At 41.1% G+C, this 21,805-nt stretch overlaps 1 protein-coding gene across 1 annotated transcript in view; it reads left to right on the top strand.

Annotated features, from left to right (window-relative positions):
* Positions 1–21,805, top strand: part of PMFBP1 (polyamine modulated factor 1 binding protein 1) — a 66,245-nt gene that overhangs the window by 34,561 nt on the left and 9,879 nt on the right. Inside the window, exons 6-18 of the mRNA XM_027846211.1 lie at positions 1,736–1,966; positions 4,339–4,503; positions 5,174–5,284; positions 6,130–6,256; positions 6,395–6,552; positions 7,972–8,218; positions 12,017–12,206; positions 13,191–13,344; positions 13,980–14,174; positions 14,378–14,506; positions 18,685–18,744; positions 19,472–19,687; positions 21,002–21,136. Of these exons, the coding sequence (XP_027702012.1) occupies positions 1,736–1,966; positions 4,339–4,503; positions 5,174–5,284; positions 6,130–6,256; positions 6,395–6,552; positions 7,972–8,218; positions 12,017–12,206; positions 13,191–13,344; positions 13,980–14,174; positions 14,378–14,506; positions 18,685–18,744; positions 19,472–19,687; positions 21,002–21,136 (2,118 nt within the window). The remainder of the gene's footprint in view (positions 1–1,735; positions 1,967–4,338; positions 4,504–5,173; positions 5,285–6,129; positions 6,257–6,394; positions 6,553–7,971; positions 8,219–12,016; positions 12,207–13,190; positions 13,345–13,979; positions 14,175–14,377; positions 14,507–18,684; positions 18,745–19,471; positions 19,688–21,001; positions 21,137–21,805) is intronic.

Raw genomic sequence — 21,805 nt, 5'->3', positions numbered from 1 at the left:
GGCCTGTACAAATGAGTAAAAGGCTAAAGAGAGATTCAAACAGATATTTCTAGGCATTCTGCCAAGTTCCTCAAACTGAATTCCTCTGAGCACCAAAGCACAAAACTGTCTGAATTTCAAATGCCCCTCTCCTCTCCCCTTTACACAGTGACCACCTTGAACACCATAATTCCTGAAATGTATCTCAAATGAGGGATGGCCATATGTAATCAGCTTAGACTGTCAGATTTAATTTGACTATCAGAGTTCTTCTCAAGATTATTTGGACCCACAGACCCATCCATGAAGTCTTCTCAAATTGCTACAGTTTACATTATCTCTCTCTTTACTCTGAATTTCTATGGTGCTTATCTCATACAACTTAACACTTGCAGGATCATAGAGCCATAAGATTTAAAATGGGAGATAACACATCTGAATGTATACATATCTTTATACATCTCTCTCTCTCTCTCTCTCTCTCTATATATATATATACATACATACACTTATACATACACATACACATATATACTGTCTCTTCATATATAGAGAGAGATGTATAAAGATATGTATATATATATAAAGATATATACATATTTTATACATATCTCTCTCTCCATATAGATATAGATATATGGAGAGAGGGAGAGAGAGAGAGAGAGAGAGAGAGAGAACAAATACAAAAGAGACTCAAGTTAATATTGGGAGGGAATGTACTAAACAGCTAAGGAATTGGAAAAGGCTTCATGAAGGGAGTGTGGCTTAAGGTTAATCCGGTAACAGAATACCGACTTTTCAGGCCAGGATATGTTGATTTGTTATCAAGAGTCCATCTCAATATGGAAAACAGTGGATGTTTTCCAACACACTTTGGGACTCATTTATTTATATGTATTTATAATCTGGTGTTGGTCCTTTCATTGGCCCATTTAAGAAGTCTTGGCAACCTTTTTATGGCTATTTATGTAATCCACAGCAGCCAAAGTAGTACATCTTTCCATTTCATTTTCTCATAATTCATTTGCCACTAAATATTGTTTGTCCCTGTCAATAAGCAAATTTTCCTACACTTTGAGTAAAGCTTGAAGTCACTTTTCTGCCCATTTCCTAATTCAAAACCATCACAACAATCTAATCTCTTTTGCCAAATTGAACAATTTTGAACTTTTAGCTGATCTGATTTTTGTTTCTGAGTTCAGACTTACTTTTGGACAATCTTAGGTTTCCTCTGGGGTGATATTCCAATTTTTAAAGCTTTACCTTTCTAAAACTATGATCGGCTTGACTGCCCAACTCACAAAGTCACAATAGGGTTGTCCTGAAAGATGGGTCCATCAGCTTTTCAACTTGAGAGACAATACAAATTAATAATATTAATTATACCTTTCCTGTGGTCCATCATTCAACAAGATTCATTAAGCACCTACCACGTTCCAGGCGCTGTGCTGGGAAATGGGGATGCATATAGCAGGGTGATAAACTCAGTTGAAGATTTGGGGTGAGGCTCATGAAATTTAGTCAATTAACAGTCTAAATTTAGTCAATTTAGTCAATAACATGTCATATTCTGTGATCTTTGGGTTTTGATTATTCTTATTTGGAGTCTTGTACCATTCATTCCTTCATCCATCCATTCACTCATTCAATGAATACTTACTCAATACTTACACGTGTAAGTAACTCTTTGTGTAGAGATACTTTCTCAATCAGTTGTATCTGAGATGGATAACTCTTGGTGATGTTGTACTAACAGGTTACAATCTATGAGGAAGAGATGGAAAAGAACAAGGAAGATAACAAAAGGCTTCAGGAGAAGCTCCAAATATCTCAGGAACAACTTGCCTTGGCTGAAAACAGGATCATCTCCCTGGAAAGCAGTTTAAATCTGTACAAGGAGAAGTATCAGGCAGCCGAGAAGAGCCTCGAATTGCTGGAGTGCCAAATGAAGGCCTTAGAAGGAGATGTCAAAATCATCTCCGTTCAGGTAAGTCAGAGGCCATGCCCATTCGCTGCAATGAAGTCAAAGGAGGGTCACAGTCACAAGCACAGTGCAGGGCTCCTAAGTTGTTGCTTTGGACAAACCCTGTGGTTCTTTCAAGGGGGAAAAAGCCACCAAACCTTTTGTCAGAAAAGTCCTCTCCTTGAATTTTCAAATTTTGGTCTTTTGAACTGTAGTTCTGTGCTCTCAAAGGGGTTAAAATCTCCTTGAGATTGTAACATGCTTATTTTGAGAATCCCTACTGTGGGAAGGGTTGTCTTAACCCATTAAGGAATAAAGAAAATAGCCAAAACATGTACCTGAATCTCCCATGTCCCCACAGAAAGAAGCGAGATCCTCCACTCAACAAAAATGCAGTTTAACATGTTAGGGAACAGACGGCAAGAGATGGACAGATCACACACAGTGAACAGGAGACAGAACTGAAGTTCTCATATCTTGTTCTCACTTCTCCAACCAACATCCCTTCATTTTGGGAAAGCCTCTTAAAGACTTTTCTGTGCTTCAAATTCATTGGTAGTGAATTGGTAATGATTTATCAATCATTTGGTAAAACAGAGATAATGGTACAGTCAATTCTTAATTGTCTATCTACGTATTACCCACTAAATAATTCTCTCTTTAGAAAATGCATCCTTCACTGTACTTCTGGGCTGCTTCCCCTCACTATAGCCAGTGAATGCAAATTAATTTTAAAATAAGCCCAAGTAAAACATACTAAGGTAAATCCGTTTCAGTGGGGGTGGGGGTGGATGAGGCAAAGTAGGAATACACTGCAATCCAAAGTGATATATAAATGACTTGATAACCTGCTATTAATGAGTACAAAAATCAGTCCTCATTGAGCATTTCAGGTCGTCCAGAAAAAGATTCTAGGTCACAACATGTAGAAAGTATCTATTTCTCCCATCTCCTGTTGTTCCTGTCTTTGGATAGTAGAGGGTGACACCCTTCACTCAATGATGGATATTCTTGTACCTGGTCATAACCTTTACATCCTGGTGTCTCTGAGCTCCTATAGATTATCATCTCAAACCCATTCCATACCCCCTACCAACCAATTCCTCATTCCCATCCCCATCAACCCTTCCACCCCAAAGTTTTGACCTAACTCCATCCAGCCCTTCCACTGTGCCCTCTGGAATGCTTGTTCCATAAGCAACCAACTTACCTTCATCTTAAATCTTTTCCTCTCCTCCTCCTTCCATCTACTAGCTCTTACTGAAACCTTCCCCCCGATGACACAGCCTCCCTGGCCACCCTTTCCAATACTGACTGCAGCTTTACTCATTCTCAGATCACTGGTCAAGGAAGACGAGTTGGAATACTCCTTGCTCCCCATCGCCACTTCCACGTTCTCCCCCCTGCTCCATCACTCAGTAACCTCTCTTCCTTGGAGGTTCATGCTATTCATATCTACAACCCAATCAAAATCTTGGTAGTTATAGTCTACAGGCCCCCAGGTCACTCCCTGTCCTTCCTCAATGAGTTTGGTACCTGGCTCACAATTTTTCTTTCCTGCCCTCATACTGTAGGACTTCAACATACATATTGATTCTGCCTCAAAAATGCTAACCACTCAGTTCCTCAGCCTAGTTACCTCCTCCCAACTTCAGCCACACATAATGATGGTCATACCCTTGAACTTGCCATCCATCAAGTAATCAATAAACATCTATTAAGCACCTGCTATGCGACAAGCACTGTGCTAAGCCCTGGGGATACAAAGAGAGACAAAAGACAGCCCCTGCCCTCAAGAAGTTCACAATCAAATGGGAGATCAGGTACATTAGGTACATCACACAGAGATATACTTCTGTGCTTAAGAATTCTGGAATCCCTTTGTCTGACCAGAAGCTATTGACTTTTCATCTCTCCCTCTGCCTTCCCATTCAAAATCCTACTCCTAGCCTGTACTTTGACTTCCAATCCTTTGACCCCTCAATTCTCTCCCGGGCCATCCCCTGTACTAGCCTCTCTCTCCTTTTCTCCCCTTCTTAACCTCTTGGTAAAATTAATTCAACTTTACACCATCCTCCTCTCTTGAACCCCTAGTCCTTCCCTCTGTTAATTACTTCCTATTTATCCTGAATACAGCTTGCTTTGTATATATTTGTTTATGTGTTGTCTCTCCCATTAGACTGTAAACTCTTAGAGGGCAGGGATTGCCTTTTGCCTCTTTTTGTATGGCCAGCACTTTGCACAGTGCCTGGCACATAGTAGGTGCTTAATAAATGCTTAGTGATATATGGATGTCAACACAAGTCTAGATTTTCTGCCCTCAAACAATTCTGAAATTCCCCCTAAATATATTTACAAAGCCAACATGTGATTTTCTTTTCTCCTAAAAACACCAGGAGGAAGATGGCAAGGGGGATCAGCCAAAGGAAAGAATGGCAGAATATTTAATCTATGAGCTGAAGGAGACCCAGAAGCGTTTGCATGATGCTTTGCAAAATGGCTCTGAACAGGAAGACACGCTTCAGGAGCTCCGCCATAAGCTCTTTTGCAGCAATCTTAAAGTAAATGGGCAGGGAGACCAAGTTTCTCCTAAAGCAACTTTCATAGAGACAAAAAAAAAATTAAAAAAAACCAAAGCTGTCAAGAAAAAAGAAGAGGGAAAGTAAGGGTAGTGAGGGAAAACTATCTCACCCAATGATCCTCAAACACTGTATCATATGGGCTCGTTTCCATTTGTCCTGGTCCACTCTCTAATGCTCATATCCCTTGCTACTCCGACATGTCTGGCCTGCTTCCCTTTCTGATCATAAATTCCTAGCTCTTATACTGCTTCCAGCATGCATAAAGTCAGTATGTGTCACTGCTACTCATACCTACCCTAAACCTTTCCATTACCTTTCGGGCCACATGCAACTATATCATGTGGTCTCAATTAATAATGGCTAACATTTAAACAGCATTTAATAATTTACAAAGCACTTTACACATATTACCTCTTTTGATCCTCTAAACAACCCTTTGAGGTAAACATTGTGGATATTAATACCTGCATTTTACATGTTTACAAGCCAAATCAAAGAAAAATTGAAGAACTTACCCAACTGTCACCCAGCCAGCAGAGACAGAGCAAAGACTTGGCCCCAGGTCTTCTGGTTCCTAACCCAACACCCTTTGCACAATACCATTTAGTATCTTGATTATGTTCTATACCTGAGCTGTGTCCATTTTCAGATATTGGATCATGAAGAAACTCTGATAAAATTAGAAGTGGATTTTGCTACCTATAGAATGTCCCACAGACAACTTTTCTGCCCTCCAGATGAGTCAGAGGATATCAAACAGGTGGGACGTCCTCATTGGAAAATTTCCACCCTACTCGAGACTGAGGATTAGTAGTCAGGAGTTGGAATTTGGATAGAAAAATAGATAGATAGAAAGATAAATAGATCCACACACAGCTATACATATACATATATACAAACACACACACCCCTCTCACACACACACACACACCTTTGCCCACATCCTAAAGTACTCGCAAACTCAGAATTTAGTCTCAGGATTAGGATTAGAGAGGAGAGATAGAGAAATGCAAATCCATCCCCAGGATGGGGAAAACAGCTCACAACCCCAATCACTAGAGGGATCATCTTTGTATACAAAAGATAACATTAGGGCATCAATACCCTTCTTCTTTATCTTTCCACGGGCCACAATGGTGCTCAGTTGGCTGGTCTTTGAAGCTAAGGCTAAGACAGACAGGAAAAACGTCTTCTTATAATTAGCAGTAGGCTGGTAAATGCTTAACAACTAGCTCTCCCAAAAAAAATGTGTGTGCACAGCACACTTTGAAGATTAATCTGCATTATTAACACTTTTTTCATCACCTTCCTCAGTCTAGACAATCAACAAAACAAATCAAGCTCTGATTTGTAGTGCTTACCAATTCACAAGGTGTAAATATGCTCACATTCAAAATTTTACAGCAAGCTCTCATAAGCCAGTATGAGATATGTTCCAGCACACCCCTGGTTGTATACCACCTCCTGGGGATCGGTGAGCTTTCTCTCTTGCAGGTATTCTGTAAACTCGAAGTCAACTGCCTTCCTTTCCTAGACCCATGTCAGAAAGAATATCTTAACCTTGGAAAAACCAGCCATTGACCTCCAGTTATACTGTGTGTCTAGATCTTAGCACATATTGAGGAGCAGTGTGAATACCAATGCATCCGGGTAGAAGAGTACCAGTACCTCCTGAAGGACATGAAGAAGGAACTAGAAAAAGTATCAGAACAGAAGAAGAAGATCATGAAGGGTAAACCTGGGGGGTGGGGGGGTGGAAGGATTCAAATGGGCCCAAGAGGGAGCTGACGTCTTCTCAGCAAGGGACAGCTAGATGGACAATAGCAATTGCGTGTTATGTCCTGTCCTGTCCTGTTCTGTTCTGTTATAGACCTCATGAAGCTGGAGTTAGATATGCACAACCTTCTGCAAGAGACAGCCACCCAAACTGAGTGGAAGGATAGAGAAGCGAAGGACCTGAAGAAACACATTAGGAATCTGGAGGGCCAGCTGAAAGAATGCCAGAACCTCTGTTTGGAGAAGGAAAAGGTAAGACTAAAAGCACTCAGACTCAGTAGGAAAAAAAAAAGCCGGAGAAGACACTAGAGGAGAAAGGGGACCGAGGATCAGAGGACTTCTAGAAATGCTCACTGTTTACATAGATGGCATACAGGCTGTAATCAGAGTCTGCTCAGAGATCAGAGGAAAGCCCAGGATACCATCAACTCACTGAGATCTCTACTCATAATCCCAACGGCTAGTACCTTCTCTCTCTAACAACCATATATTTGTCTTCTTTGTATTAATTTCCTTTAATTATCTAAATATTTATTCTGTACTTGTGGTCTCCTCCACTAGATGGTAAGCTCCTTCAGAGGGGACCAGTTTCCTTCATTGTCTTAGTATGGTGCCTGGCATGCTGTAGGGTACTTAATACCTGCTTGTTGATTGATGGGTACATAGCAGGTTTTTAATAAATACTGGTTAAATTGAAGGAAGAACACTCAATAATATCTACTATTTAAGAAAGAGATTCTTTCTCCAACCCTAAAAAGCAGCATGTGAACACTACAAAGGGACACTAGCTAGGGATATAACTGTACCATATCATTCTTTTTTTAAAGATATCTCAGTGTAGGAGCAGCCAGCTGTCACAGTGGATACAGCACCAGCCCTGAAGTCAGGAGGACCTGAGTTTAAATCTGGCCTCAGAAACATAACACTCACTAGCTGTGCAACCCTGAGCAAGTCACTTAACCCCATTGCCTAGCAAAAAAACAAAACAAAAACAAAAACAAAAAACCAAAACATCTCAGAGTTCAAAAAATATATATGTTTTAGATTTTTTTAAGATATCTCAGTGGTGAAAATATTTCTGTGGTTAGCATCATTAGGGATTTTGATTGATTTTTTAAATTGCAAGACAAACCACACAATGTGAAAACATTCCACATTTTTGCTCAAAATAAATGTCTCTTAAAAGAACGAATTTAACTCAACAGACTTCTTTTAAGTGCATATTATGTGCAAGGCGCTGCACTCCCAATCACAGGTGTTTACGCAGGGTGAGGTGGGGTAGAATTCCACATGCCAGCACTCCTGGCCCACACTCTGTTCACACCTATGCTCTCAACACTAAGAAGTCTAAAATGTGATGAAGCCTGGAAAACCTCTCCTGGAATGGTGAGATTGAGAAACCAGCAGGTATTTCTGTGGCTAATGTTTTCCCATCACCAAACTTCATCAGAACTCCTAAAAGGAGCTAAATTGGCTGGTTTGTGTTTCCCTTCCACATGGTCGTTGGAGGTTCTAGAGAAGAACCAAAACACATGATCCTCTAAGGGAAAAGAGGAGAAGCACTGGGCCCGGACAAACAGCTCCCTATCATCTGGAATTGATTACAAGATGGAAGGTGAAGGGGAGAGCCCTAGACCTCCAATGACCATGCTTCTTTTTTGATCTACTCAGGTCATTCAGAAGAAAGATGAAGCCCTATCCCAAACTAATCAGGAAATAATTCAGGTGCAACATGCTCTTGATGCAAAGGACTCAGATATAGAGAAGCAAAAAGCCAGAGTAGAAGAGGTAGAGCATGCCCTCCAGAAGGTGAAGGAGAAGAAGGAAAAAAGCGAGACCCAGAATGCTGCCCTGGACGCTAAGGTCCAGCAGCTGCAGCATAACCTGAATGAGGCCCACCAAGGACAGCTGCTATTGGGTGAGTGACTTACAGAACCAGACTTGTACGACAACAAGCAAGTCTCTCAATAAAACACTAACTCACATTTTTTTTGTTTTGTAAAGCATTCATGTTTATATAGCACTTTCCTTACTATAGTCTGTGAGGTAGGCAGGCCAAATATCATCCCTATTTTACAGATGAGGAAACTGAGGCTCAGACAGGCTAAATGATTCATCCAAGTTTCCTTCCATTATCTTCTCTTGCCTTAAAAATTCTTTATTCCACTCTCCCCCTCCCTCTGTTTATCTCTCACTGTCTCTGACCTCATTTTAGGGAGAAGATTAAGACCATTCATCATGAGTTCCTCAAGTGCCCCCCACTTCACTTCAACCTATCACTGTCTTAATACCATTCTTTCCAGTCCCACAGGAGAGGTTTTTATCCTCCACTCTAAAACTAACCCTCTCCCTGTCTACTCTGGATGTCATCCCTTTCCACCTCCCCAATTTGATGATCAACTTTTCATTCTTACCCACTGTTCAAACCACAATGCAGTTTAGAACCTAATTGTTCTCCACCCTCCTCTTCAAAAAAAAAAGAAATGAATACTCCTTTCCAATTTTTAATTTCTTTTTTTTTTAGGCAATTGGAGTTAAGTGACTTGCCCAGGGTCACACAGCTAGTAGGTGTCCAGTGTTTGTTCTGAGGCTGGATTTGAACTCAGGTCCTCCTGACTTCAGCTGCCTCCCAATTTTTTTCATTTCTGATAGTGGCACCAGTCTCCCAGGCTAGAAACAATCTCTTGAAATAGTCTCTTCCCTGTACTTCATACACTTTATCCTATTGGCTACTAAGTCCTATGTCTTCCTTCACCATCTCTTTCAAATTAATTGTTGTTGTTGAGTCATTTCAGTTGTGTCTGACTCTTCGTGATCCCATTTTGGGGTTTTCTTGGCAAAGACAATGAAGTGGTTTGCCATCTCCTTCTCGAGCTCATTTTACGAATGATGAAACTGAGGCAAACAGGGTTGAGTGACTTGCCCAGGATCACACAGCTAGTAAGTGTCTGAGGTTGGATTTGAAGTCGAGAAGATGAGTCTTCCTGATTCTAAGCCCAGCCCCATTCTCACTGTCACTGCTTTAGCCATCTGACCCATTTGCCTTGGTAGATGGCCTCCCTACCTACAGTCTCCTTTCTCTGCCTACATGCTTAACAAGCTAGATTGGCTCCCTATTGCCTCAGGCATAGAGTCTACAACCTCTAAGCAGTTTCTAGGATCTTCTATGATCCACTCTCACACTACCTATTCAGCCTCATTTCCCACAACTTTCCAGCAAAAACACTTCATATCTAGACTGATTTATCACTGCCTTCGACATGGAACTCTCATTCACCACTTCATCTCCCTCCACCGTCATCTCCCCAACACACACATCCCCCTCAAATCCTATCCATATTTTTAAAAATGCATTGATGAATTATAATCTTGACACAACAGATACTTTCCTTTACAAAACGTATTTCTGGGGGAAAAAATGGATGATTACAGAAAGGAGGAGTATGGCCTTAAACTTTGGTAGTACAAACTTCGACTGCTATACTTGACCCAAATTCTGTTGCCTCTCTGTATTGGTTGTTCACATCCTTTCAGTCACTGTCTACACTGTTCCTTTGCCTCTGCTTTTTTCTATTCAGTTTCAATTCATAGAAATATTCCCATTTTTCTTTGAATTCTTCATATTTGTCTGTGTTTCGGCACAGAAACATTCTGTTACGCTCATATACCATAATTTGCTTTAGCTAGGAACCAATCATTTGGCACCTAGTGATTTCCAGCTTTTTGTTTTTACACATAATGCAACCATTGATGTTTTTATACATATGGGTCTTTCCTTCAATCCTGTCAATCACTTACTTGGGATATAGTTCTAGTAATAAGATCTCTGGGTGAAAGGGTATAAATAAATAATTCTTCTCACATGCTTCCTAATTGATTTCCAGAATGGTGTCGCCACTCCACCAACAGTGAGTTAGCATCACTGTCTTCCCACAACCCCTCCCAAGTTTTCCTAACTTTTGGCATCTCTGCTAGTTTGATGGATATCTAGGTAGTTTTTATTTGCATTTCTCTGATTGTTATTGATTTGAAATGTTTTTTTTCAGGTTGCTATTAATAGTTTGTGTTTTATCTTTTGAGGACTATTTATGTCCTTTAACTATTTGTCTACTGGGGAGTTCAAATGATTATTTATAATGTGTATTTCCTCTTCTGAAAACTATTCTTTTTTTTAACTATTTGTCTGTTGGGGTACTATCCATCTTTATCTTCTCTACATAAAGGGAAGACATAAAGACTTCTCCAACTCTCTCAGCTCTACTTTGAATTCCTGTTGCAATTATTAAATAAACCTCCAGGTTAGAATTTAATTGGCTTCTCTTTGTCCTGTAGGTATTAAGTCTGTCTGCCCAACTATAGTGTTAAATCTGTGAGGGCAGGGTTCATATTTTCTTCATCTTCCCCTCCTCTCCAACACAGCTTCTCCTCCCTGCCCCATATCTACCCCAGGGTTAATAACAAAGGGCGTTGACACTTCCAAGCTACTGAAGGAAGAAGGATAAATAGTCTGCCTGCTAACTAAACAGGCACAGAAAACCCTAAGGAACCCAGGGAGAATACACTGGGAAATGGGAAGATATGAGGGCTCTCTAGCACCCTTAGCACCCTTTCAACAAATACGAATCAGATCTGGGCAATCACCATCCACACTTGACAATCTCAGGCTACATTAGGCATAGTGTATAGAATAATGGATGGGATGGTCCTCTCACCACATCTGAAGTATTGTGTTTAGCTCTCTGGGACCCACATTTTAGCAGGGTGACCAAGATGGCCCAAAGACTGGAAACCACGCCATAAGAGAAGACTGGTTGAAGGAGATGGGGATGTTCAGCCTGAAGAGGAGAAGGTTTAAGGGGATGTGATCAATGCCTCCCAGTACCTGAAAAGCTGTCACGTGGAGAAAGAATTAGACTTCAATTATGTCATGTTTACTCACCGTATGCCCAAGTAGAATGTAAGCTCCTTGAGGGCAGGGACTGTTTTCATTTCTGCCTTTATATCCACAGTGACTTACAAATACAAGATGCTTAGGAAATCCTTGTTGAATTGAACTCATGAACGCTACATTTCAACCAAACTGCCATTCCCCAAATTTGATCCTCTCTCTCTCTCCAGCCTCTACGCACTCACACAAGCCAATCTCCTTGCCTGGAATGCACTCCCACCTTATCTCTACATCTCAGAATCTTTGTCTTCCTTCAAGACTCAACTCTGAAGCCTGTCCTGGTTCCCCTCGGTTTTTCCCTCTTCCACTTTCCTTGTGCTATACTTATCTGTATAGACTGTAAGCTCCTTGAGAGCAGGAACTCTTTTATTTTTGCCTTTTGTATCCCTAATGCCTTGCACATAGTAGGGCAGTTTAATAAATGATTTTTGAATTGAATTGAATTGAGTGGAATTGACTTGTCCCACTTGGCCGTGGAGGACAGACTGAGGATGAGTGGGTAGAAAGCACAAGAAAGGCAGATTTCCTTTCAACATGAACTGTTCCCTTTCGTGGAATGGGCTATATTAGGAAGCAGTGGGTTCCCCTTCATTAGATGTCCTTAAGCAGAGGTGAAATGGCCCCAGAGGCAAGATGATCTGGGATTCCTGCTCATATATGGGTTGGATTAGATGGAACTCTGAGATCCCTTCCAATTCTGTAATCCTATTATTCTGTGATTCTCTTCTCCCACTGAGACTAAAGTGGTTCTTTCACTCTCTCCTCTAGCTCAGAAGCTGTCATGCGTTGATAAACAGACATCTATGCTAAAGGATAACCTAGACTGTACCCAGCGGAAGCTGGAAGATAAGATAGCTGAGAACATGGAAAAGAAAGAGCTTATCGACAAGCTTTCCAGTGAGCTCAAAGGACATCAGAAAGATAAATCCACACTAGTGGATCTACTGGAAACAGAAAGGTACTAGAATAGTTACCAAGGACAGGGAGCTCGACCTCTCCTGACATAGCCTTGAGAAAAGGAAGTGCTTTGGACATTGACAGCTGCCTACACAGGCTTACTGACTGGAACATTCCCATTGGGGGAAATTGTCCCAAAATTGGGACAAATTATGGAATCTAAAGCTATCCAACTGCTCATGGAATCAGGTTTCAGCTCTCTAGACACTCCTATTGCCACATGGCCTCAGTCTCCACAAGGGCTGAGGCACTCAAGGCCTACTCTGTTGAAGATATTCAAACTAAGGGGATGGGGTTTACAGCCTTCCCACTTGTCACCTAATAGCTATGGTATTTTCCCCTCTGTTTTGTTTTTATTCTTGTGTTTCATTTTTATTTCCAGTTTTTGGTTTTACTTTCATATCCAGATATGTCCCTCTTCTTTCCCTTCTCCTCAAAGAGTTACCCCTTATGACAAAGAAAAAAGAGAGACATAAAAAGAGTTCAGCAAAACTAATCAATACATTAACCAAGCAGTCTAACAGTATATGCAACGTTCCACACCCACAGTCATCCTATCTCTGCAAAGAAGGGAGAGAAGGGCACTTGCCCCTTCCCACTGACTTTTTTAAGGCGAAGCTTAATCATTACAATTGTACAGCATTCAATTCCAGATTTTTGGTTCTTTCTATTTACATGATTGTAGTCATGTATATTATTTTCCTGACTCTGCAACAGTTTATATAATTCTTCCCATGTTTCTTTGTAATTTTCATATTCATTCTTTCTTATGGAGTGGTACTATTCAATTACATTAATGTCAGTCAAACATCAATCATTTTTCAAGCACCTACTTTGCACCAGGCACTTTGCTAAGTGTTGGAGATACAAATTTGGAAAAGCAAATGATAGTCTCTACTTCAAGGAGTTTACAGTCTAATGGATAACAATCTATTTCATTATTCTCCCATCAATGACTTTGCCTTGATTTGTAACATTCTTCTAGAAAGAATATTGAAATGCTGACGTCAGAACTTGAAGTATCCAATAGGAAACACCATGATGCAGAAAAGGAGATCACAGAACTTCAGAAATCAGTGGATGATATGAAACCACAGCTGTGTAAAAGCCAGGAGAAGATGAAGGAACTTATAGACGAGGTTTGATGGACAGACAGGAGATCAACCTTTGATTTTCCTTTGCTCTAGATATAAACAGGAACCTTTAGATAGGAAAGATGATGTTACCAATTCACTGTGAAATATTTTTTTCCAGAACTAGTGGTAGATTGTGCTGAGCCATTCATATATCTCCTCTACTGATCTTGAGACTAAGAGCATGCACATGTAAGCTAGCTGGTCAAAGTTAGTTTTCACTTTTTGCTAAGCTGACAAGGGGTGAGCAGCCTCTTTCTTTAGAATATTTACCCCCAAAGAGAAGATGCTCATAAAAGAACAATAAGAAAAATTCATTGCCCAATGAGATTTCATATAAAAAATATTGGTGGGAGATGGGGAGAGGTAAAAATCTACAGCTGAAGTCCATTAGTATGCCCAAGGCCAAGGCGATCAATGATGGCTAGGAGAAACTGAAGAAATGAAGGAAGTTTTTTTCCTGAATATTAGTGGAAACTCCATCATGAAAGCTGACTTACCACAGAGATGGCCTCAATTATTCTCATAGTTTTCAAATTACAATTACGTGTAATTTCTTTCTTTCTTTATGAGTGCAATGACCATCCCAGAGGGGCATCAGAAAAGATACTGACCCTTTGGTCCTGATTTTATATTCTCAGCTTGAGGAGGAATGTTATATTAATCAGAGTCTGCGAAAACAACTGAAACAGCTAGAGAGGGAGCGAGAGAACCACCAGGACTTGAGACTAGCGTGGAAAAACCAGGAGAAGGAGCTAAAGGACAAAATTGAGACACTCAAGAAGGAAATCCAAGACAATAAGAAACTGGTGAGAAATATTATGCAGGGAACTGAGGTAACGGACCCAGGCAGGGCAGATACATCAGAGAATAGATAAGCAGACATCAAAACTAATAAGAACAATAGAGCATTTGTGGCAGAGAGGTGAGCAGGGCATCCCAGGATGGGAGCAGGACTAGAATGGGGCTGTAGGTGTTATTATTTTAGACAGCATGTGATATCTCAGACTCTGATCTTTGTTCTCTGATGAGGTAATAGGAGATGGAGAAACTGAGTGTCCTTGAACATCAGGTCAAGAATCTTCGGGATCAGCAGAAACATCCTTCACAGCAGAGCAGAACTCAGAACAAGCTCGAGACTGTTATGACATTGCATCTCTCTGAAGAGGTGAGCAGACCCAAAAGACCACAGCAATGGAGAAAAGGGACAACTTGGCCCAGTCCCCTGCACTCCCTACCCATCCTCTGATACACAGACACCACCCACCCAGTGAGTAACACAAAAAAACCCTGTGACCACTGTCACCCCTCAGCTGACAGTCAGCATGCATACCCCTCATGCCAAAGTCTGGTTTCACTTTCATATCCCAGCGACCAGTCAGAGCCCCTTTCTCCAGAATTTATAACCCAAAGAGAAGATGCTTGGCTTCTGTCTCCTCATGTACATATGCATACAGACAGAGACAGATATAAATGTGAATCCTGCAAATATCTAGACCCTGGCATCACCCTCTGCCTTTCCCCATCTCCTACTTCAGGTTGAAGGGGTGTACTGATTGACTGGTTAGTTGTTTAACAGCATGAAATCCAAAGAGGAAATGGCTAGGAGTGGAAAGCAGGAGGATGCCTACCCTCCCAGTGTGTGAGTGAGGAAAAGATGAAAAAAAAAGGCCAAGAATACTAAAATTTCCAACTATACTGGCTCCAGTTTTCTTTTCAAGAGATGAGTTTGTAGAAGAGGTCAAAGAGAGGAAGATGAGGAAAAAAGGAATAAGATCTCACAGGAGGAAGTGTGGAAGAATAGAGAGAAAGAACAACAAGCGTGGGTCTGGGTGGTAGCTGAGGAATCACTCTCTCGAGCTCTAGGCTTCATTTCTCCATGAGGAATAGGAGAAGGAAAGGCTTGCTAAGATAGAGGCTGAGAAGCAGGCTCACTCTCCAGGATCAGCTACAACAGAATTCATTCCAATTAGAATCAGTTACACAAAGTGTTGTCGAAAAGATCCAAGAGCAGGTAAATAAGGTGAGCAGACCCAAAATCACCACAATGGTGGAGAAGGGGGACAGCTTTGGATAGGCAATCTCTGATCCAGCCACCCATCCTTTGTCACACAGGTATACCAACCCAGTAAGTAACTAATGCCTAAAATCCTATGACAAAGGTCAATCCTAGGCATCCTGCTGGAACATCCAGCCCTTCCTATCCTCATAACAGAGCCATGTTTCAGTTTCACGTCACACTCACTAAGGCAAAAGTCACTTCTTTCTCCATGAAGGAAGTGTTTTTTTTTAAATATAGGCTTACTAGCTGAGCATAAAAAGCTGTACCTTGGAACCACCTTTTCCCACCTACTCTTTGAGGTTGGCTAACTGGTTAGTTGGTTGGATTTTTAAACCTGGAAATTTAAAAAAAAAAAAAACATAGATGGAAGTAGAGAGCAAAAGACTACCTCTCCACATTCCTAGGTGAGTAATGAAGTGAGAATAAAGTAAATCCAAACAGTCAGTTTTATAACCTAACTCACTCCAAGGATCTTTGTAAGAGTTTGTAGAAGTCTAATAAATTGATGAGAACAGGCCAAGAAATCACAGGATAGAGTGTAGGTATGACTCCAGGTGATGCAATTTTAGATGACAGGTAATTCCTAATGGTTGGAGCTTTGTTTTTCAATGACAAGTAGGAAGACAGATTGAATGAGCCTGAGGAGGAGAAAGAGACTCCAAGATCAGGTAAAACATTATCCACTGTGATAGGAATCACTTACAAGAAAAGTCAGTCCTGCTGAGAAGAAGATACAACAGGGAGAAAAGGTGAGGACGCCAAGAGCACCACAGGGGTAGGGAAGAGGAACAGCTCTGGACAGTCATTCTCCAAACTAGCCACCCATCCTTTGTTACACAGCTATCAATCCCTAGTTTGTAACTAGGACCTAAAATCCAAGGACAAGGATAAATCTGTGGCTTTCAGGTCAACACACAACCATCCCTCTCCTCCTACCAAAGCCAGGTTTCACTTTCTTATCAAACTCACTGAGGCGTATGTCATTTCTTTCTCCAAGTAGGGAGCCCTTTTAAAAAAAATATTGATTTAATAGGAGCCCCTAACCATCTAGAGGTTGGAACGAGTTTTTTTTTTTCATATCCTCTTTGAGGTTGGCCAACTGGTTGATTGGTTGCATGTCTTCCAGGGGAAACAAAGGGAAAAAGGGAGTGGAGGGCAGGAGAATACCTACTCACTTCCTACTATGTGAGTAAGGAAATAAGAGAAGAGAAAGTCAGTCAGTTTTCCCACCAAACTCACTCCAGTGTTCTTTGCAAAAGTTTATAGAAGAGGTTAAAGAAATTGATGAGAACAGGCCAAGATACCAGGGAATGGAATGTGAGACTGTGGCTAAGGATAAGTATAAGCATTTTTAGGTCACAGGTAATTTCTGATGTCTGAGACTTTGTTCTGCAATAATGAGTAGGAGGACAGGTTGTATGAGCCAAGGGATGAGTACCAGCAAAGCCAGGATAAGATGCAATATTACCCATCACAACGGGACTCACTTCAAGAAAGCACAATGCTGATGAGAAGATCTAACAACAGGGAGAAAAAGTGAGCAGTGCTGGGGAAGGGGGACAGCTCTGGAGAGTCATTTCACTTTCATGTCACACTCACTGAGGCAAAGCTCACTTCTTTCTCCATGTAGGAAGCATTTTTTAAAGTATTTATTTAATAGGAGCCCCAAACCACCTGGACCTTGGTACTACCTTTATCCATCTCCTATTTAAGTTTGGCCAACTGGTTGGTTGATTGGTTGGTTGATTTAGAGCAAGACCATAAAGGAGGAATGAGTGAGAGAGAAAGGCAGGAGGCTACATACCCTGGTTCCTATTATGTGAGTGAAGAAGTGAAGAAAAGGAAAGTCAAGAGAGTCATTTTTCGAACCAAACTCACACCAATTTCCTTTGCAAGAGATTGTAGAAAAGGTGAAGAGAGCTCTTCCTCCTCCTCCTCCTTCTTCTCTTCCTCACCATCACCACCATCATCTTCCTCCTACTTCTGCTGCTTCTCCCCGCACTCCCTTGGCCATGCCTCTTTAGTGAAGCAGCAGCTGAGGAGACTCCCAGACTTGCCATGGCCAAGAAAAAGCCTAAGAAGGAGTCAAGACTGAAAACAATGACCACGTTAATTTGAAGGTGGTAGGACAAGATGGTTCAGTGGTACAATTTAAGATTAAGAGGCACACACCACCTAGTAAACTAATGAAAACCTGTCGTGAACGACAGCGCTTGCAAATGACACAGATCAGATTCCAATTTGATGGGCAACCAATCAATGAAACAGACACACCTACACAGTTGGAAATGGAGGATGAAGATACAATTGATGTATTCTAGCAGCAGATAGGAGGCACTTACTAAAAAGAGAACCTGCAACTCTACTCCAGAACCGTGCTCCCAAAGAAAACAATACATTCACAATTAGAAAACCAAGATTTGGTTCATCTACATCCTGACTACTTCAGTATAGTTTTCTCTCTTCTTTGATTCCCTTCCCCCATGCCTTTATTGTAACTGGTATATGTGCACAGGCATAATGTGTATTTTTTTAACTAAGTGGCTGATGGTATGCTTTGATCAACATCAAATGGAGATGGGGGAAGTGGGAAAACAAACTGGTTCTATGAAAATAACCCTTTTCCCCATTAGTGGCATGCTTATTAACTTTTATCTTTCTATTCCAGTAAGTTATTTTGCTATTTAACACCACTATTTAACAACAAAAAAAAAAACTCACCAAAAAAATACTTGTATATCTTGTTTAATTGGACAATTTCCATGTCTTTCTTTTATCACTGTAAAACTAAGGGTGATTTTATAACCTTTTTGTACGAAGCTGTTACATGTAGGACAGTCTCTGTCTCTCAGTAGGAATAAATTACTATAAATAAATTGATCCCCAGCCCCAGACACAGAACACTTACTAGCTGTGTGACCCCGGGCAAGTCACTTAACCCCATTGCCTAGCCCAAAAAAAAAAAAAAGAAAGAAAGAAAGAAAAGAAATTGATCCTAGATAGTTTTCCCTTCAAGTCAAACAGCATGTTATTCAAATAAACTTCTTGTTTAAAATAAAATTTAAAATGTTTAAAAGGTGAAGAGATTGACGAGAACTGGCTAAGATATCACAGGATAAAGTGTAGAACTGTGACTCAGGGCTATAGGCATGAGCATTTTAGGTGGCAGGTAATTTCTGATGTCTGGGGCTTTATTCTTATATGATAATTAGGAGGGCAGGTTGAATGAATCCAAGGATGATAACCAGTTTCCAGGATAAGTGCAATATTATCAATTGCAACAGGACTCACATACAAGCAAGCTCAGTGCTGCTGAAAGCCTCATCCAACAGCAGGCAGAACAGGTGAGCAGAGCCAAGAGGACCACACTGGTGAGGAAGATGGACAGCTCTGGACACACATTCTCTAATCTAGTCAAACGTCCTTTCTCACACAAGTATCACTCCCTAGTAGGAAATTAATGCCCAAAACCTCACAACAAAGCTCAATGCTAAGCATCCTGGTCAACATCCAATCCTTCCTATCATCCTACCAAAGGCAGGTTTCACTTGCATGTCATGCTCACATGTAGGCTTGCGGGTCACCATCCAAGCCTTCTTGTCGTCCTACCCAAGCCAGGTTTCACTTTTATGTCACAGTAACTGAGGCAAAGGTCACTTCTTCCTGTTTGTATTCAGAGATTTTTTAAAAATATAGACTAATTAGGAGCCCCAAATCACCTGAACTTTGGCACCACCTTTTCTCACTTGTTCTTTGAGGTTGGCTAACTGGTTGTTTGGTTGGTTGTTTGAAAGCTGGAAACCAAAAAAAGAAAGGACTGGGAGTAGAGGTAGTAGCCTACTACCCTTGTTTTCACTGTGAGAGTAAGAAAAAAAAAATCAAGATAGTTTTCCAAACAAAATCACTCCAATTTTCTATGCAAAAGTTGTAGAAGAGGCCAAAGAGATTGATGAGAACAAGCCAAGACATCAGAGGATGAAATGTGGGACTGTGGCTCAGGGCGATAGGTGTGAGCATTTAAGTAGCATGTAATTCCTGATGTCTGGGGCTTTGTTCTTCAATGACAAGTAGGAGGAGGACAGATCGAATGAACCTGAGGATGCAGATGAGAACGAGTGTCTACAGGAGTTATCTAGAAGGAAGCTCAGAGCTGCTGAGAAGGTCCAACAGCAGGATGAAAAGGTGAGCAGACCCAAGAGCACCACACTGGTAGAGAAAGGGGACAGCTCTGGACAATCATTCTGCAATCTAGCCACCTGTCCTTTGACACAGATGTATCACTCTCCAGTAAGTAACTAATACCTAAAATCCAATGACCAAGCTCACTCCTAGGCTTCCTGGTCAGCACTCACCCCTCCATATCCTCCTACCCTTTAAAGCCAAGTTACACATTCATCTCAAACTCACTGAAGCAAAGGTCACATCTTTCTCCACACAATGAACACTTTTAAAAATACAGATTAATTAGGAGCCCCAAACCACCTGGACCTTGGCACACCTTTTCTCACCTCTGCTTTAAGGTAAGCTAACTGGTTGGTTGATTGGTGGGTTGAAAGCTGCAAACCAAAAGAAAACGAATGGGAATAGAGTCAAAAAGTCTAAACAGTCCCCTAACCAAAATCACTACAATTTTGTATGCAAAAGTTGTAGAAGACATCAAAGAGATTGATGAGATCAGAGGATAAAATGTAGGACAATGGCTCAGGTTAATAGGTCGCAGTTAATTCTTGATGTCTGGGGCTTTGTTCTTCTACAATGAGTAGGAAAAGGGCAAACTGAATGAGCCCAAAGATGAGAACTATATTCTCCAGAATAAGATCAAATCTTATCCAACAGGACTCACCTAAAAAGAAGCTCAGTGCTACTGAGAAGAGGATCCAGAAGCTCGTAGAAAAGGTGAAAGACCCAAAAGCATCACACTGGTATAAACTGGGAACAGCCCCAGATAGTCATTCTGTAATCTAGCCACCCAATTTTTGTCACAGAGGTATCAGTCCCCAATTAGTTTACTAACACCTAAAATTTTATTACCAAGGTCAATCCCAGGCTTATATGTCAACATCCAACCCAACTTATTCTCCTACCAAAGCAAGGTTTCACTTTCATGTCACAGTCACTGAGGCAAAAATCAATTTGTTCTCCATGTAGGGAGAGCTTTTGATAATATTTAATAATTTTATAATAATAATTTTGATAATATTTTGGTAATAATAGAGCTAGCCACTAACACTTGGACCTTGATCCACCTTTTCCCTCCTTCTCTTTTGAGTTGGCTGACTGGTTGGTTGGCCAATTGTTTTAGAGTTGGAAAACAAAGTAGAAATGGGTGGGAGACAAGGGCAGGAGTCTACCCACCCTTGCTCCTACAATGTGAGTTAGAAAGTGAGGCGAAAAGGCTTGGAAGTCAGAAGTTTATTTTCCAAAGAAACTCACTCCAATTCTCTTTGCAAGAGTTTGTAGGAGAGGTCAAAGAAATTAATTTGAATGATCTAAGATGTCTCAGGATGAAGTATGGGACTGTGGCTCATGGTGAGAGGTGTGAGCATTTTAGGTGGCAGGTAATTCCTGATATCTGAGGCTTTGTTCTCCTATGAAGAGTAGCAGCAAGAAAGATTGAATGAGCTCGAAGATGAGAACCAGAGCCTCAGGGATAAGATGCAATATTATTCATTACAACTGGAATCTACTACAATCAAGTTTGCTTGTGCTGAGAAGATCCAAGAGCAGGCAGAAAAGGTGAGCAGAGCCAACAGCACCACCATGTTGGGAAGGGGGATATCCCGGACAATCATTCTGAAATCTAGCCACCCATCATTTCTCACAGAAATATCACTCTCCAGTAAGTAACTAGTGCCTACAATCCCATGACCAAGCTCACTCCTAGGCTTGCTGGTCAGACTCCAGCTGTACCTATTCTACTCCCAAAGCCAGGTTTCACTTTCATGTCACACTCCCTGAGGCAAAGGTCACTTCTTTCTCCACGTAGGGAGCCTTTTTAAAATATAGATTAATTAGAGGCCCCAAATCACCTGGACCTTCACACCACCTTTTGCCACCTCCTCTTTGATGTTTGCTAACTGGTTGGTTGGTTGGTTGTTTCAGAACTGAAAATCAAAGGAGGAATGGGTGAGTGTGAAGGGCATGAGGCCACCCTCCTTCCAAAGCCAGGTTTCTCTTTCATGTCACACTTGCTGAGGCAAAGGTTACTTCTTTCTCCATGAATCGAGCGCTTTTAAGAACATAAGATTTTTAGGAGCCTAAAACACCTAGACCTTGGCACCAACTTTTTCCAACTCCTATTTGAGATTTTAGTGCTGGAAACAAAAGGAGGAAGAAGTACAAGTGGAGAGGAGGCTACCTACCCTCATTCCTCCTATGTGAGTGAGGAAGTGAGAAAAAAAGCAA

This window comes from Vombatus ursinus, unplaced genomic scaffold, assembly GCF_900497805.2.
Source record: "Vombatus ursinus unplaced genomic scaffold, bare-nosed wombat genome assembly UNPS02005286.1, whole genome shotgun sequence".
Classification (NCBI taxonomy): Eukaryota; Metazoa; Chordata; class Mammalia; order Diprotodontia; family Vombatidae; genus Vombatus; species Vombatus ursinus.
This window is presented reverse-complemented; position numbering and strand designations above follow the sequence as displayed.